The sequence below is a fragment of the Rhincodon typus genome, chromosome 1, assembly GCF_021869965.1.
Source record: "Rhincodon typus isolate 14 chromosome 1, sRhiTyp1.1, whole genome shotgun sequence".
In the NCBI taxonomy this organism is placed as follows: Eukaryota; Metazoa; Chordata; class Chondrichthyes; order Orectolobiformes; family Rhincodontidae; genus Rhincodon; species Rhincodon typus.
In genome coordinates this window covers 45,283,041-45,302,852 of record NC_063332.1, presented here as the reverse complement: position 1 = coordinate 45,302,852, position 19,812 = coordinate 45,283,041, and the positions used below count along the sequence as shown (strand labels likewise).

The window sequence follows — 19,812 nt, the reverse complement described above, 5'->3', positions numbered from 1 at the left end:
ATGAGAGGGCATAGGTTTAAGATGTGAAGAGAAAGATTTAAAAGGGAGCTAAGGGGCAACTTTTTCATGGACTGTGTGGTGCATATATGGAACGAGCTGCCAGAGGAAGTGGTGGAGGCTGGTACAATAACAATATTTAAAAGGAATCTGGATGGGTATGTGAATATGAAGGGTTTACAGAGATATGGGCCAAATGCTGGTAAATGTGACCAGATTAATTTAGGATATCAGGTTGGCATGGACAAGTTTGACCGAAGTTTGTGTTTCCGTGCTATACAACTCTGACTCTGACTGTGACCACTGCACAATCCTTGTGTAGGCAATGTTGCGCCTTGACATTGAGGTTACTATCCATCAGTAGTATTACGTTACCACCGTGTTAAAACGGGTAGATTCAGAACAGATCCAGCAACTCAAAACTGGGCTGCTATGTGGTAATGTGAGCCATGAACAATGCAGAACTGTTTTTGACTATAATCTGTAATCCCCATGACTTGGGGCATCCCTTACTCTATCATTAGTATTAAACCGTGGCATCAACCATGTTCAAGGAGGAGTGCAGAGCAGCATGTGTGAAGCAGTGCCAGACGTACTGAAATGAGGTGCCAACCTTGTGATGGTTCAACACAATACTTGTAAGTAAATAGTGGCGGCAGCGTGTGATAGAAAAAGTGATTCCACAAATAATGGATCAAATTCAAGGCTCTGGAGTCCTGCCACACCTAACCCATAAATATCAGACTAATGGGCTGAAAAGACCCCACAAACAGCTCCATTTCTCTCATGGCAAACTCAACATATCAATGCAAAAGACCAGGCTGAAACATTTGACATAAATACATGTGGATAATCCATCTTGGCTTCATCCTGAGGTTTTCATCTAATCAGATGTTGGTCCTTCAGCTAGTTTGATTCAGTCCATATGATATTAAAAAATAGCTGTAGCAACTAGATGCATCCAAATACATGGCCTCTGACAATATCCCCACAGTAATATTGTGATACCATTTTAAGGGGATATGCATCTGTTGTATATGTATAATCAAGGAACCAGAATGTAAAGTACCATGTGGCCAAGCAGTCAGTGAATGGTGCTGAGTGTACTTTTGGTTGCATAATCCTAGAGTAGACCTTCTTGTTGTGCTTTCCTATAACGTATGAAAATTAGAAATATTGGTGTACTCTTCCAATAAGAGGAATCTATATATAATTGCTTAGTAAGTTTGTGTATAAAGGCATGAAACACCGCAAAGAACAAACTTGCTATTCCCCTCTCAAACAAGTGTACTGTTTTGGATACTGATGGAGCGGAGTGATTGTCTCTTGGGGGGGAAAATAGCAGCAGCAGCCAGGTCTTTGGCACCACAACCAGCTCTGCTGTAAGGCAGGGGTATGGCAAAGTCCAAGTGAGCAATTGTGTTAGGGGACTCTCTGTAGCCAGGGTCAGGGGCAGGCGCTTCTGCGGTCATGTGCAAGATTCCAGGATGGTGTATTCCCTCCCTGTTGCCTGGTCCAAGTGTGTCTTGGAGCAGTTGCAGCAGATTCTCAAAGGGGAGCATGAGCTGCTGGAATGGAACTGGACCAGCCATATAAATATTGTGGCTACCGATTTAAGGTCAGAGACCAGATGTTCTGTTGTGAGTAATTGGCTTCCTGTCTCCTCAGTTTGTTCACAATTTACAAGGCATTACTCAGAACTGTGATAGAGTAATCCCCACATACCTGATACGTGTGCCTCAAAGCATACTCAAGGAACTTGACACTGTCCAGAATAAAGGATCTTTCTTAATCAACGTCCTATCCACAAGCTCCAACATTCACTCCATGCACTGACACACAATGTACTATAGGAACTGTACAAGCATCTTTTCAAAGTATTTTCTAAACAAAGGAATATAAGAATTGGAGCTGGAGTAGGCCTTTCATCCACTTGGGCTGAGCCCACTCCCACCATTCGATGACATCATCTTCAACACCATTTGCCTGCATTATACCCATATCCACTTTTTAATAAGTAAACAGTGAAGAAATTTCTCTAAACTCCAGGTGTAAATGGCCTGACCCTTATTCTGAGACTGTGTGTCCCCGGCTGTAGATCCCAAGTCAATGATAACATCCTTACTGTGCCCTCCCTGTTGAGCCCAAAACAAACTTTTGTATGTTTGAATGAAATCATCTCTCAACCCTCTAAACACCACAGAATATAGGCCCAGTCTTTTTAACTTTCCCTCATTAGGCAATCTCTCCGTTGCAGGAATTAGTTTGGTGACTAATTTGCTTGCCCACCTTTAGACTTCATACATTACCAAGCAAAAAGTAAAACGTATTAGGAGTTTGATCAGAGCAAATTCTGAAAATACTTATTTTAGCATTTGAAAAATATAGAATCTTTTATTTCAAGTGTAAACTTTCATACAAACTAAAAACTATGAATTGAGAACCTATTAGTGTGAAAATTGATGAAGTCGGATGAGAATTAGGTTGTGAGGGCAGAGCTGAGGTAAGTAGAACAGTAATGGTCAAACTGGCAATGAAAAAACTAAGATAACACATCTACCTTTAACTTGTTATTTATCAAAACTCATTGTTTTGGAACTGGAACTTCCTTTCTAATAACACTGTGGTTACACATACATCAGCTAGACTTACACAGTTCAAGACGAAGCTGCAGCACCTTCTCAAGGGCAGTTAGGGATTAGCAACAAATGATGCTGTTGTTAGCGAGGCTCACATTCCTTGAAAGAAGAGGAAGATTATTCAAATTGCAATTATGCAGCTTCTTTAAATTATATGAAAAGAAGAGCAGAAGCCAAAGTAAACTTGGAGGATGAGGCGGGGCAAATAACAATGTGGAACCAGGAAATGGCAGATGAATTGAATAAATACTTTGCATCAGTCTTTATAGTAGAAGACACTAGCATCCCAAAAATAGTCAGAGAAAAAGAAGGAGAGGAAATAAATACACCAGCCCTCCACGAGAGAAAAAGTGCGCGGGAAATGTGGGACTAAAGACCGATATGCCTCCTGGACCTGATGGGATACCTTCTAGGATGTTAAAGGAAGTAGCTTCAGAGATAATGGATATGCTGGTAGTGATCTTCAACAGCTCCTGACCCTCTGGAAAAATCCCAGAGAATTGGAAAACAGCCATTGAAACGTTCTCGTTTAAAGAAGGAGTAAAAAAACAAAGCTAACTCTGGGCCAGCGTTTTTCATGTCTGCTCATAGAATAATAGAACAGAAAAGAGCTGTTCGACCCATCAACTCTGCACTGATAATAAACACTCTTAATCTACACTAATCCTGCTCTACAGCACCCACAGCATTGAATGTTATGATGTTTCAATTGCTCATCCAAGTACTTTTTAAAAGGTTGTGAAGTTTCTTGCCTCAAGTACCAAGCAGTGCATTCCACTGTTTCTGGTAAAAAGTTAGTCTGTTATAAAGACTGTATTAGAGCACTTAGAAATACATAACACGATCAATCTTGAACATTTGAGATTTGAAGGAAGGTCATTAGATACAAAATGTTGATTCTGCTTTCTCTGCACAAGTGCTGCCAGACCTGCTGAGTTTCTCCAGCAATTTCTGTTTTTGTGACCTGTCACTAGTGGTGTGCCATTGGGATCAGTGTTGGGCCCATAATTTATTTAATTGGATGAAGAAAGTGAATGTAGTTTTGCTAAATTTGCGGATGATGCAAAAATATGTGGGAAGGCGAGTGGTGAGAATGACACAGTGCAGAGGGCTATAAACAGATTAAGTGATGGGCAAACATTTGGCTAATGGAATATAATATGTGAAATGTGAGGTTATGCACTTTGGCAGGAAGAAAAGAGGAGCTGAATATTACTTAGAGGAAGACTGCAGGAAGCTACAGACCAGAGGCATTTGGAACTCCTTAATCACACAAATTAGCATACAAGTTCAGCAGGTAATAGGAAAGGCGAATGCAATGTTTGGGCCTTTATTTCAAATGGAATGGAGTATAAAAGTTAGGAAGGATTTTCAAAACTATACAAGGCACTAGTCAGACCACAGCTCAAATACTGCGAACAGTTATGGGCCTATCGAAGGAAAGATATATGGCTATTGGATGCAGACCAGAGAAGGTTCACTGTGCTGATACCAGGCATGGAGGGACTGTCTTATGAGGAGAGGTTGAGTAGATTGGGCTGTACTCATTGAAATCTAGAAGAATGAGGGGCAACCTTATTGAAACATACAGGATTCTTAGACAACTTGACAGGATGGGTCTGGAAAGATTGTGTCCTCTGTTACTGGACTCTCCCACAGTGGGAAACAATCTCAGAATAAGAAGTTGCACATTTAAGACAGAGATGAGGAGGAATTTCTTTTGAGGGTTGTTAATCTATCACAGAGGGCAGTTCATGCTGGGCCACCAAGCATATTCAAGGCTAAGATAGATTTTTAATCAGTAAGGAAATAAAGGGTTATTGGGAAATGGCGAGGAAGTGGAGTTGAGGGTAATGAGATCAGACCTTAAATGTGTTATCAGCTTCCAAATCAATGCATATCTTTTCACTAATTCTGTGTTTGAATTTTGCCTATTGGGTCCCAATCACTATTACTGAAACTATCCTTGCTGAAATCACAAATGGCATTCCCTCTGACTATCCTGCCTGCAGCCTTTAGCATGGCTAAGCATGTCTCTCCTCTGATGATGAGTGGAGCTTCTGTTGCCTGGTTCCATTCTTGTCTGTTCAGTCACCGCCTGCAAATGACAGCCTGCCCTGTCCTCCAAGGATCTACTCTTGGACCCCACCTTTAGTTTTCACCATCACCTGCTGCCCATCAGCAATGCTCCCAAATAATAATATCAGTTTCGACATGCTGATCATATACAGCCTTTCCTCACCATCCAATTTTTCATGATGCAGCAACACCTCAAATTTTAAAGTTCTCTTTTTTTTTTGTCCAATCCTTAGATAGCCTTAATCCTTCCTGTATTACTCACTTCTTCAGCCATATAAGCCTTTGAGATGATGGCACTGCTTGAATTCTAGCCTCTTGTGTGTGCCTAATTTTAATCATTTGTAATTAGTACGCTGTGCAATATCTGCCATAAATCTCTTTGCCTCACCATATATCTCTCTCTAAGATGCTCCTTAAAAGCTGACTCTTCTGTCTGTTCTCTGAATATCATCTTGTGTCATTCGTATTCTAATTTTGATAACATTCCTGTGAAGTGCCTTTGGATGTTTTCTAACATTAAAGGTGCTAAATTGTTGCAGTGTTAAGATTGTGGCATACTGCACAGTTACTGTACTTTGGGAGAGATGTTAAACGTAGGCCTCATTTGTCTTTACAGACAGACAGAAATTATTCCGTGACACTATTCAATGACCATAGAAGTTCTCCCAAGGCCTTGACTGATACTTGTTGCTGAACAAATTTCTCTGAAACTGGATTTGCTGGTTATTTTGTTGAGTGTAATTTGTGAAACACGCAAAAATTAGTTCGAGTTTTTCATATTACTATATTCCAAAATTTTTGTTTATTTTCTGCGAAGTGCTTTGGACACCTTGAAGGCATAATAGGTGCTTTTCGAAATGCAAATACTTTTTCTATATTTAAACTTGGAGATGTGAGGCTAAGAATTGATTACTCTTTTTGCAGGTACTTGAGGACAGAGGATGATCTTTCACATGGTAATTTGCAACATCAGGAAAGAAACATCAAAGCATCGATGACAGAACCATGGGAAAAATTAAATGCTGGGAACAGAATGATAGGACCTTTTGATCCAGAATTGAATGCCTTTAGGGGTACAGGTTCTTTATACCCTGCTCATGCTCAAAATAAAGAAACAGGTAATTATTTTAATACTTTCACAAAACATTCAATATGTATGCCCCTGTGCAATGTGTGTTGAAAATCATAATTTTGAAAAATACAAATTCGAATGAACTCTTTGAAATTTACATTTAAAAACACATTTCAGAACAAGCCCTAGGTCCGGGAAAGATACCGTTCTTCCGTTGAGAAGTATTGAATAACACAAGTGCAAGGATGCAGAATTTTATGTTTGGCTATCTCATTTTTCCATTCATCAACTCCCAATTGCTGTTCCTCAATTTAAAAAAAAAAAACAGGCCCCATTCCATTATTGGAAGTGTAACTTAGTATCTTATGGATCTCTTTTCAGTTACAGGGGAAGAGAGAGAATGAGACTTAGTTTTGACTTGAATCCGATGCTTTTGCTAGGTTGTTCTTTCTCTATTTACATTAGTTTTTGGGGGATGGCGGGTTTGTCATCTCAAATCTCCTGTGAGACATCAATTTTGAATTTGTGTTCCCTTTTGTGTAAACAATTCCATGAAAAGTAGACTGTTTACATACAACTATGACTCTGCATAAATAAAACATTGATCATACTTCCTGCACACTCAAAAGATATATGTTTTGAGTGACATCAAGTCTCTTCATATTTAGTTCTTGTTCCAGAAATGCCACCCTAGCCCAATGGTAGCACTTTTGTGTCTTGAATCTGAAGTGTATGGATTAAAGCTTTACTTTAAAAATCAAACACACAATCTGGATTGACACTTCGAGTTTCTGAAGAAGTGCTGTCCTGTTGGAGATAGCATTATTGAGATGAAAAGTTAAACTGAGACTTTCCTGATTGTTCAGGTGGTTGTAAACGATCCTGAAATAACTCCAGAAAGGCTGGTATCCTGTCACCAAGTCACCCTTTATTCACACTTAGGGTGTCCTTGACACTGATCCAACTTCCTCAGAGCCTGCTGTCAGAATGAACAGAAACTCTGACACTTTTTTTATATCTGTCAGCCAGGGCTCCCTGATTGGAACTGTTAATCTTGTCCAATCAGGGAACTCATTCTATGAGTTCCCCTCGCTGACCTTGTTACAATCGCTACAGATCCCATTTTACCTTAAGATTGGTATGTGAGTTTTCCTCATATGCTAACCAATACTTATTGCTCAACTAACACAACCAAAACATGATCTGTTGGTCAAGTTGTTTGTGCACAAATGCCATTGCTACATTTATGCACAAAGGAACAATGTCTACACCTTCAAGGGAATTTGCTGGTTGTGAAGCTTTTTGTGATGTCTAAAAGATGTGATAAATAGAACATAGAACATAGAACATTACAGCGCAGTACAGGCCCTTTGGCCCTCGATGTTGCGCCGACCTGTGAAACCAATCTGAAGCCCATCTAACCTAAACTATTCCATTATCATCCATATGTTTATCCAATGACCATTTAAATGCCCTTAAAGTGGGCGAGTCTACTATTTTTGCAGGCAGGGCATTCCACGCCCTTACTACTCTCTGAGTAAAGAACCTACCTCTGACATCTGTCCTATATCTATCACCCCTCAATTTAAAGCTATGTCCCCTCGTGCTAGCCATCACCATCCGAGGAAAAAGGCTCCCACTGTCCACCCTATCTAATCCTCTGATCATCTTGTATGTCTCTATCAAGTCACCTCTTAACCTTCTTCTCTCTAACGAAAACAGCCTCAAAACCCTCAGCCTTTCCTCATAAGACCTTCCCTCCATACCAGGCAACATCCTGGTAAATCTCCTCTGCACCCTTTCCAATGCTTCCACATCCTTCCTATAATGCGGTGACCAGAACTGTACGCAATACTCCAAGTGCGGCCGCACCAGAGTTTTGTACAGCTGCAACATGACCTCATGGCTCCGAAACTCAATCCCTCTACCAATAAAACCTAACATACTGTACGCCTTCTTAACAACGTTATCAACCTGGGTGGCAACTTTCAGTGATCTATGCACATGGACACCGAGATCTTTCTGCTCATCCACACTGCCAAGAATCTTACCATTAGCCCAGTACTCTGTATTCCTGTTACTCCTTCCAAAGTGAATCACCTCACACTTTTCTGCATTAAACTCCATTTGCCACCTCTCGGCCCAGCTCTGCAGCTTATCTATGTCCCTCTGTAACCTGCAACATCCTTCCGCACTATCCACAACTCCTTTGGTGTCATCCGCAAATTTACTAACCCGTCCTTCTACGCCCTCATCCGGGTCATTTATAAAAATGACAAACAGCAGTGGCCCCAAAACAGATCCTTGAGGTACACCACTAGTAACTGAACTCCAGGATGAACATTTCCCATCAACCACCACCCTCTGTCTTCTTACAGCTAGCCAATTTCTGATCCAAACCGCTAAATCACCCTCAATCCCATGCCTCCGTATTTTCTGCAATAGCCTACCATGGGGAACCTTATCAAACGCTTTACTGAAATCCAAATACACCACATCAACCACTTTACCCTCATCCACCTGTTTGGTCACCTTCTCGAAGAACTCAATAAGGTTTGTGAGGCACGACCTACCCTTCACAAAACCGTGTTGACTATCCCTAATCAAATTATTCCTTTCTAGATGATTATAAATCCTATCTCTTATAATCCTTTCCAACACTGTACCCACAACCGAAGTAAGGCTCACTGGTCTATAATTACTAGGGTTGTCTCTACTCCCCTTCTTGAACAAGGGGACAACATTTGCAGTCTCCAATCTTCTGGCACGATTCCTGAAGACAATGACGACATAAAGATCAAAGCCAAAGGCTCTGCAATCTCCTCTCTAGCTTCCCAGAGAATCCTAGGATAAATCCTAGGCCCAGGGGATTTATCTATTTTCACACCTTCCAGAATTGCTAACACCTCCTCCTTATGAACCTCAATCCCGTCTAGTCTAATAGACTGTATCTCAGTATTCTCCTCGACTACATTGTCTTTTTCCTGTGTGAATACCGACGAAAAATATTCATTTAGCACCTCTCCTATCTCTTCGGACTCCACGCACAACTTCCCACTACTGTCCTTGACCGGCCCCAATCTTACTCTAGTCATTCTTTTATTCCTGACATACCTGTAGAAAGCTTTCGGGTTTTCCTTGATCCTACCTGCTAAAGACTTCTCATGTCCCCTCCTGGCTCTTCTTAGCTCTCTCTTTAGGTCCTTCCTGGCTAACTTGTAACTCTCAAGCGCCCTAACTGAGCCTTCACGCCTCATCTCTACATAAGCCTCCTCCTTCCTCTTGACAAGAGATTCAACTTCTTTAGTAAACCACGGTTCCCTCGCTCGACCACTTCCTCCCTGCCTGACAGGTACATACTTCTCAAGGACACGCAGTAGCTGTTCCTTGAACAAGCTCCACATTTCAATTGTGCCCAGCCCCTGCAGTTTCCTTCTCCATCCTATGCATCCTAAATCTTGCCTCATCGCCTCATAATTGCCTTTCCCCCAGCTATAACTCTTGCCCTGCGGTATATACCGATCCCTTTCCATCGCTAAAGTAAACGTAACCGAATTGTGGTCACTATCACCAAAGTGCTCACCTACCTCCAAATCTAACACCTGGCCTGGTTCATTACCCAGTACCAAATCCAATGTGGCCTCGCCTCTTGTTGGCCTATCTACATATTGTGTCAGGAAACCCTCCTGCACACATTGGACAAAAACTGACCCATCTGAAGTACTCGAACTATAGCGTTTCCGGTCAATATTTGGAAAGTTAAAGGCCCCCATAACAACTACCCTGTTACTTTCGATCCTATCCAGAATCATCTTTGCAATCTTTTCCTCTACATCTCTGGAACTTTTCGGAGGCCTATAGAAAACTCCCAACAGGGTGACCTCTCCTTTCCTGTTTCTAACCTCAGCCCATACTACCTCAGTAGACGAGTTGTCATCAAATGTCCTTTCTGCCACCGTAATACTGTCCTTGACTAACAATGCCACACCTTCCCTGATCTTACTGAAACATCTAAACCCCGGAACCTGCAACAACCATTCCTGTCCCTGCTCTATCCATGTCTCCGAAATGGCCACAACATCGAAGTCCCAGGTATCAACCCATGCTGCAAGTTCACCCACCTTATTCCGGATGCTCCTGGCATCGAAGTAGACACACTTCAAACCACCTTCCTGCCTGCCGGTACACTCCTGCGACCTTGAAACCTTATTTATGACCTCACTACTCTCAACTTCCTGTACACTGGAGCTACAATTCAGGTTCCCATCCCCCTGTTGAATTAGTTTAAACCCTCCCGAAGAGCATTCGCAAATTTCCCCCCCAGGATATTGGTACCTCTCTGGTTCAGGTGTAGACCATGCCGTTTGTAGAGGTCCCACATACCCCAGAATGAGCCCCAGTTATTCAGGTATCTGAATCCCTCCCTCCTGCACCATCCCTGTAGCCACGTGTTCAACTGCTCTCTCTCCCTATTCATCGCCTCGCTAGCATGTGGCACGGGTAACAAACCAGAGACAACAACTCTGTTTGTTCTAGCTCTAAGCTTCCACCCTAGCTCCTTGAATTTCTGCCTTACGTCCCCATCCCTTTTCCTACCTATGTCGTTGGTGCCTATGTGGACCACGACGTGGGGCTGCTCCCCCTCCCCCTTAAGGATCCCGAAAACACGATCCGAGACATCACGGACCCTGGCACCTGGGAGGCAACACACCAACCGCGAGTCTCTCTCGTTCCCACAGAATTTCCTATCTGTCCCCCTAACTATGGAGTCCCCAATGACTAATGCTCTCCTCCTCTCCCCGCTTCCCTTCTGAGCAACAGGGACAGACTCTGCGCCAGAGACCTGTATCCCATGGCTTACCCCTGGTAAGTCATCCCCCCCAACAGTATCCAAAACGGTATACTTGTTTTTGAGGGGAATGGCCACAGGGGATCCCTGCACTGTCTGCCTGTTCCCTTTCCGTCCCCTGACTGTAACCCATCTACTTTTTTTCCTGTACCTGAGGTGTGACTACCTCCCTGTAACTCCTGTCAGTTACCCCCTCAGCCTCCCGAATGATCCGAAGTTCATCCAGCTCCAGCTCCAGTTCCCTAACACGGTTTCCGAGGAGCTGGAGTTGGGTGCACTTCCCGCAGATGAAGTCAGTGGGGACACTAGTGGTGACCCTTACCTCCCACATTCTATAGGAGGAGCATACAACTGCCCTAACATCCATTCCCACTGTTCTGAATTCCCAAACAGACAAATTTAAAAAAAAAAAAATGCTGCATAAAGGCACATTGCTTAATATTTTTTCCTGTTCATGTCATTCTTTTAAGGAAAACCTTTAATATTGCCTCTTCAGTTTTTACTCATCTTTTCATATGCATGAATTGCTGATTGAGAATGAAGTTAAAGGATATAAGGTGTTGATTCAATTTGGAGTTAAGGCCCAATCAGATCAACCATGATCTTGTCAATGGTAGAGAAGGCATGAGAGGCTAAATGGTGTACTGTTCCTAATTCATATGTTTGTATGCATATTTCTCTTGAATTCCTTGTTTTAAGTATCTCTAATCATGTTTCTTTCCCTCCCGTGTTGCCATAATGGCCCTAAACCAACAACATATAAAAATGCATGTGCTTGGTGATTACACCAGCTGTCCATTTCCTTCCTTTCTGCTATCAGACAGCCTGGTTAACTAATGTTGAGCTTCAGTTTGCTCAACACTGATTGCAAATGCGCTACTGATTTGTAACTTTGTCCTGTCTCCAGCTTGAACCTGACTGTACACAGGTTCAGAGTCATAGTCAGCTGTGCTTCCAAACTCATGTCTTCTGTCGTATAAAGACCAGACTACTTTCAGCTCTGTAACATGACCCACCTCCATCCCTACATCAGATCACATACTGCTGAACCCTTCAACGTTAATCATTTCTCCATTTAGTTATCCCAATGTTCTAGTTGCCTTTCCATCATTCATTCTGTAAAATTCAGCTCATCCAAAACTTTGCATACTGTATGCTGTTCTATACCAGTTGTCGTTCAACGCCCTTGTGACACAATTATAGAAATTTAGAACACGAAGGAAGCCATTCAGCCCATTTTTTAAATGAAGTTTGAGATGACGGCACTGCTTGAATTCCAGCTTCTTGTGCGTGCCTAATTTTAATCACTTGTAATTAGTATGCTGTGGAATATCTGCCAGACGTCTCTTTGCCTCACCACATATCTCTCTCTAAGATGCTCCTTGAAAAACTGACTGTTCTGTCAGTTCTGTTACTATCATCTTGTGTCATTCGTATTCTAATTTTGATAACACTCCCGTGAAGCTCCTTTGGATGTTTTCTTCAAAAAAGGGCTATTTAGCTGAAATACAGTTCCCAGATCTTGGTCATAGCCTCGTTAGTTATGGCAATTCAAGTGCAAGTAGCAGTAATTGTAAGTGGGATTTGCTTTTCAGCCACTGAGTTCCTGGCCCTCATTACCTTCTGGGTGGAATTTTCTCTCCTCAGCTCCCCTCTAATCCTTGCAAAAATTAATTTAAATATAATTGCCCAGTTATGAAATCTCTACTAAAGGAAACAGTGCCTTCCTACCAATTCTAACTCAGCTCTCCATATTTTTTTCGTTCTATTACATCTTCCTTCTGCTTCCTCTTTTCCAAATTAAGCATGCGCAGGCTTTGCAATTTTTCCTCATAGCTAAATCTTTCCAATTCTGTAAATCTTGTCTGTGCCTTTTCCAGTGTGATCTCTTTCTTCCTATAATATGATCACCAGAATTGTAAACGGTACTTTCGAGGTAGCCTGACCAGTGGTTTATACAATTCCGTTGTCCATGACAGTATTAGTTAAGGCTGACCACTGCACAATCCTTGCGGAGACAAAGTCCTGCCTTCACATTGAGAACGCCATCCATTGTGTTGTATGGCATTATCACAATGTTAAATGGAACTGACTTTGCACAGATCTAGCAACTCAAGACTGGGCATCCATAAGATGCTGTGGGCCATTAACAGCAGCAAAATTGTACTGCACAATTTGCAGTCTCATGGCCCACCATATTGCCCACTCAACCATTACCATTAAGCCAAGGGATTAACCTTGGTTCAGTGGAGAGTACAGAAGGGCATGCTAGGAGCAGCACCAGGCATACTTGAAAATGAGATGTCAACCTGGTGAAGCTACCAAACAGGACTACTTGCATGTAAAACAGCACAAGTAGCAAGTAACAGACAAACCTAAGTGATCCCACAATCTATAGACCAGACCTAAGCTCTGCAGTCCTGCCGCATCCAGACCTGAATGGTGGTGTACAATTAAACAACTCACTGGAGGAGGATGTTCCACAAATATCCCCATCCTCAATGATGGAAGATCCCAACACATCAGTGTAAAAGGTAAGGCTGAAGCATTCACAGCAATCTTTAGCCAGAGTGCCATGTGGCTGATTCATATTGGTTTCATACAGTAGTCCCCAGCATCAAGATACCAGTCTTCAGCCAATCCAATTCACTCCACATTATATCAAGAAATGGTTGGAATCACTGGATACTGCAAAGACTGTGGGACCTGACAACATTCCAACAGTAGTACTGAGAATTTGTGCTCCAAAACCTGCTGCTCCCTTAGCCAAATTGTTCCAATACAGTTACAACACTGGCATCTACCCAACAATGTGAAAAATTGCCCAGGTATGTCCTGTACACGCAAAACAGGACAAATCCAAACTGGCCAATTAGTCTACTCTTGATCGTCAGTAAAGTGATGGAAGGTGTTGTCGACAGTGCTGTCAAGCAGCATCTGCTCAGAAATAACCTGCTCAGTCACGTCTAGTTTGGGTTTTGCCAGGACCATTCAGTTCCTGACTTCATTACAGCCTTGGCTCAAACATGGATAAAAGAGCTGAATTTCAGAGCTGAGTTAAGAGAGACAGCCCTTGACAGCAAGGCTGCATTTGACTGAGCATGGCATCAAGGTGCCTTCGCAAAACTGGAATCAATGGGTATCAGGGATAAACTCTCTGCTGGTTAGAGTCATACCTGGCACATAGGAAGATGTTGTGGTGTTGGAGGTCGGTCATCTCAGCTCAAGGACATCTCTGCAAGAGTTCCTCAGGGTTGTGTCTTAGGCACAACCATCTTAAGTTTCACCAATGACCTTCCCTCCATCGTAAGGTGAGAAATGGGGATGTTTGCTGATGATTACACAATGTTCAACACCATTTGCAACTCCAGAGATACTGAAGCAGTCAGTTCAAATGGAACAAGACCTGGACAGTATTGAGGCTTGGCCTGACAAGTGGCAAGTAACATTTGCACCATACAAATGGCAAACAGTGACTATCTCCAATAAGAGACAATTGAATCACCATCCCTTGACAGTCAATGGTGTTACCATCACTGAATCCCCACTATCAACATCCTTGGGGTTACCTTTGACCGGAAACTCAATTGGACTCCCCACATAAACACAGTGGTTCCAAAAGCATGTCAGGCTAGGGATTACTGTGGCGGATAGCTCACTTCCTGATTCCCCAAAGCCTATCCATCATCTACAAGGCACAAGTCAGGAGTGTGATGGAATTCTGCCTTTTGTCAATTGGGAGCAGCTCCAACAACACTCCAGAAGCTTGAAGCCATCCTGGACAAAGCAGCCTGCTTAATTGGCAGCACAATCACAAGCATCCATTCCTTCCACTACTAAAGCATAGTAGGAGCAGTGTGTCCTATCTACAAGATGCACTGCAGAAATTCACCAAAGATCTTTGGACAGCACCTGCCAAACCCACTACCACTTCAATCTAGAAGGACAAAGGCAGCAGATACATAGGAACACCATCACCTACATATTTCCCTCCAAGCCTATCTCCAGCCACGCTTCAAAATACGTTGCTGCTCCTTCAGCGTGGCTCGGTCAAAATCTTGGAACTCTTCCTTTGATGGCATTGTGGGTTTACTCTACAGCAAGTGGACTGCAGTGGTTCAAGAAGGCAGCAAGAGATGGACAGTTAATTCTGGCAGCTAGCACCACCCTCGTTCCATGAGAGAATGAAAAAATATGCTTCTTAGTTCTTGTAATCTATGCCTAAGTTTTAAAAAAAGGAAAATATCTCCAGTACAAACTTTGTTTTTGCCAACCCTTAATGACTCCCATTTATCAATGCATCAGGGTTAAAATTTTATTGCCCATTGCTGAAAATGGCGTATTTGTTAAAATGTCTCGTCCTGTACTAATCAAGACAATTCAATAGAATGTCAATTAGAGGAGAACAATATCTGGTAATTGTTTTAAGTTTTCCCTCCCTTTCACTTGATTTTGTAAAGACCATATATTTTTATTTCTCAATATTTTTTATTGTGGGCTGAAATGGTAAAGGGACTACTTTTAAAAACCAAGGATTGTGGAAGATTTGTGCACTTTTCAAAAAACCGTGTTTCTGAAACTCATTGTAAGTGGTGTCTAAATTGCTGCTGTTCATGCAGTGGAGGTGGTTAGTTGCATAAGCATGACACTCGGGTTTGTGCACAAAATGAAATTTATTAGCAACAATTAGCTCATTGCTTTGTAGAGTGGTGACCAGTTGTTGATGACAAAGACCAACATTTATGTGGTTTGCTCCTGGGATAGCTGAACATCTTGTGGGTGGGAATGATATTGCCAGAAGCCTTTGGACCACAGGAAATGGAACTGGTGTGTCTATTTGTAGTAGAAAAACCTGAAAGCCGAAGAAAGCCAGTTATCTTCTCTTACCAGTGGCTAAAAGTTGTTGGTTTAATCAATACATCAGAGACTATAAGTTACAAACCAGCCACGCTGTGCCTCCTGCAAGAAAGTGAAAAGTACCTGCAGAAGAGAGATTGAATATCAGTAAGTCCTGACAAACAAAATAACCATCTTGGTGATCCTCATGGATAGAGAAGAATAAATAGCATGTGGAAATGTGATCTCGTAGTACTAATTGAAATGTGTCTTAAAAATAGTGAGGGCTGGGTACTAATTATTTAAGAATACAAAATATTTAGGCATAATAGGAAAGGAAAAAAGAGAAGTTGGGTTTTATTGCTATTTAAAAAGACATTCTAGTGTTGTAAAAAAAAAGTCCATCTGCCTTAGAATTTAGAAGCAAAGAGTTACCATCATTCTGTTAGGGATATTCTATAAACCCTCAGATATAGAGGGAGAATCAGAAGAGCAAAATTGCAGATAATTCACAGAGATATACAAGAACTTCAGTATGTATTATTGAACGGTTTTAATTACTGAACATCATTTGGAAAAGATGGACATTTTCAAAGAGGGATACTTCATGATTTGATATATTCAAAGTTGAAGATCAACCATGATCACGTTGATTGACTGGGCCGGATGGAGGGGCCATTTCATGTATTAGTTGGGCTGACACATTTGTTAGGGTATTTGTCTAAGTGCACTAGGAACACGAATTTCAGTTACGACTTCAGCCAAAGTTCATACTTTGTCTCTTTAATTACACCTCTCAAAAATACTTGGTAATTAGAACCAATATTTTAATGTACAGATTTTTCAAATCAAATAACAAAATAATATTACAATCTGTCTGTGTGGAGTTTGCACATTCTCCCCATGTCTGTGTGGGTTTCCTCCGGGTGCTCCGGTTCCCTCCCACAGTCCAAAGATGTGCAGGTTAGGTGGATTGACCATGCTAAATTGCCCATATTGTTCAGGGATGTATAGATTAGGTGGGTTTGTAGGGGAATGGGTCTGGATTGGATGCTCTTGAGGGTCGGTGTGGACTTGTTGGGCTGAAGGGCCTGTTTCCACACTGCAGGGCTTCTATGATCTACATTATTTCAAGACTTCACGAAAGGCGCTGGTTAATTGAATTTTATCTATGCTGTGCTCAATTAAATACGATTTCTTTTACATAGGAACTCCACTTTTGAAAAAAGATGTGGCTACTTCTCCCCTTCTATTACTTACCAAAAATGAATGTGTCAACACAGCAACATCACCCTTTTGGGTTGAATCATCGAGGTAAGTTGCCAGTTGAAATTTAAATCAACCATTTTTAGTAAGATGAAATTTCAACTGTAGTTGTGTTTTCTGAAATAGTTGTGTAGTGATTACAGTATTAGATGAGCACTTAAATCCTGCCGTGACAAGTAGGGAAATTTGTGTGTTAGTACCAGCAAAATAGTTCTGAGATAGCTGCTGGAGTACCATAAAAATCCAAATAGTCCAATAATTTTCTTCAAGGATTGGATCCGCAACACCTACCTACCAGCTGTATATAATTCAAATACCATGCAGCATGATTGACCCTCGAGGACCACAATAAATTCCACTGGGTCCATTGACATGCTAAGAAAATATAAAAATATAGAGTGTTACATGTTTGGTTATCACAGAGTGCAAATTGAATATCAATGCAGTTGGTGAAGATTTCTTGCACCCATTCACAGGATGTGGGTTCAGCATTTACTGTCCATTAATTAATACTGTTGAATTTTATGTACTTAAGATACTTCATAGTACTTTTTGGGAGGGTGTTCCAGAATCTTGATCTAGTAACAACAAAAAGACACTATTTCCATATCAGATCATTGCATGACAAGGAGCAAATATTTCAGGCAGCGGTGCTCCCACATGTCTGCAATTCTGATCTTTCTAGGTTGTAGAAGTTGAAGATTTGGGTGTTGCTGCTGAAGGAGCCTTGGTGAGCTGTTGTAGTACACACCGTAGCCAGTGTGCCAGTGCTGAAAGGTATGAATGTTAAGATAGTGTTTGGCCACTTGATGAGCACATGGCTTTATCCTGGATAGTGTTGAACTTCTTTAATATTGTTGAAGTTGCAAGTGGAAAATATTCCATTACATTCCTGACTAGTACCTCATAGATGGTGGACAGGCTTTAAGGAGTCGGGAGGTGAGTTTAGCTACAGAATTTCTATCCCCTGACCAGATCCTGTATTTCCATTATTAATGTGGCTGGTCCGGTTAAGTTTCAGGCCAGCGATATCTCTCTTCAGGATGTTGATGGTGGCAATTCAGCTGTGGATAATACCATTTGAATGTCAGGGGAAATGGTTAGACTCTCTGTTCTTAAGGATTGTATTACTTCTAAGTGGCAAGTAATACTCATGCCACACACATACTAAGCCCAAGTATGAATGTTGTTCAAATCTTTTATATGTGGACATAAACCATTTGAGTATCTGCGCTATGGAAGGAACTGAACACAACAATCATCTGCAAGCATTTTCAGTTCCAACTTGATATGGGAGGGAATGTCAATGAGGGAGTAGCTGAAGATGTTTGAGTATTGGACACTGCCCTGAAGAATTCCTGCATTGATGATCTGGGGTTCAGGTGATTGGCATTTAATAACTTTAACCAGCTTTGTGCTATGTATACATAACCAAAGGAGAGTTTTCCCCCAACTCAGAGTTCAATTTTGCATCTCGTAAACATCTACCAGTAAACCTGGTAAACTAGTCCAGTAACACAACCATACTACTACTACTCTCAGTTTCTCTGGACTTTGCATAAAGAAGCAATTCCATGTATTTAAAACAGTTTTTTTTCCCCTTGGTGTAATCTTAAAATGTAGTAAAAGAATTAAAGATTTATTAGCTGGTTTGAAATAGAATAGCAACGTGCTTGTAATAGCAAGTATAGTTAGTAGTTCGATTTTCAAACCATTGTCGATAAAGTATTGACCTGTCACTCAAATTAAAACAGAGAGATGAAGATGAGCATATTTGATTTAAAAAAAATCTTGTTTGATAATGTGCCATGTCAAGTATTATTGTGAAATGAGAGCAAAGCTCATGATGTGGGATAAAAGATTAGCTGGCTTGCAAAAAGCAGAGTATGTATAAATGGGTCTTTGATTGATAGGATGTGATGAGTAGAGCCTCGTAGAGGTCTGTGCTGGGGCTTCAGCTTTTTATAATTTACATCATGACTTAAATGAGGGGAGTGAAGACATGGTTGCTAAATTTGCAAATGATACAAATATAGGTAGGAAAGTACATTTTGAAGAAATGTAAAGAAATTGCAGGCAGTTATAGATGAGTTAAGCAAGAGGTTAAAAATCTGGCCAATGGGGAAATGTTAAAATCTATTGTAAAGCATGTGGTAGTTGGACATTTGGAAAAGATTCAGCAGAGTCACCATGGGTTTATGAAAGAAAGATAGTGTTTGACAAACTTGTGGGAGTTTTTCTGAGGATGTTACTTTTAGCACAAAGGAAAACCAGCAGATATGGTATATTTTGATTTTTAGAAGGCTTTTGATAAAGATCCTCACAGGAGGTTAGAAAATAAGATTTTGAGTACATGGGATTGGGGGGAATATACCAGTATGGATTTAAAATTGGCCAACAGTCAAAAAGCAGAGTAGGAATGAACTGAAAATTCTCAGGATAGCAAGCTATTACTAGTGAGGTGACGCCAGGGTCATTGCTAGGTCCACAACTGTTCATGATCTATATGATTTGGAAACGGGAATCAACTGTAATACTTTCAATTTTGCAAATTATACATTCCTACCCGGTTTGATAACTTATGAGGAGGAAGCAAGAAGGCTTCAAGGGGACTTGGGACAGGCTAAGTGAATCAACTAGAACGTAGTAGAAGGAATTTAAAAAGAATTAGTGTGGAATTATTCACTTTGATAGAAACAAAAAAGGGGATATTATATCTTAAATGGTGAAAGGTTGGCAAATACAGATGTCTAAAGGGATCAGGGAGCCCTTGTTCATGATCACTAAAAGCTACAATACAGATGTTGCAACCAATTAGAAATACAAACAACATGTAAGCGTTCTTTTCCAAAGGTATTTGAATACAGAAGTAAATATGCCATGCTGCAGTTATATAAAGCCTTGGTGAGATCACACCTGGAATATTATGTACAATTTTGGTGTCCTTTCCTAACGAAGGATATACTTGCCACTGAGGGAGTTAAACAAAGGTTTACCATATTAATTCCTGGGGTGGTGGGATTGTCTTTTGAGTCTGGACCTAGATTTGTGAAGAATGAGAAGTAATGTCATTG

The 19,812-nt window shown here is 41.2% G+C and overlaps 1 protein-coding gene across 1 annotated transcript in view; it reads left to right on the top strand.

The window, feature by feature from the left end:
- Positions 1–19,812, top strand: part of kiaa1328 (KIAA1328 ortholog) — a 148,836-nt gene that overhangs the window by 75,452 nt on the left and 53,572 nt on the right. Inside the window, exons 9-10 of the mRNA XM_048599212.1 lie at positions 5,640–5,833; positions 16,681–16,786. Coding sequence (XP_048455169.1) covers positions 5,640–5,833; positions 16,681–16,786 — 300 coding nt within the window. The remainder of the gene's footprint in view (positions 1–5,639; positions 5,834–16,680; positions 16,787–19,812) is intronic.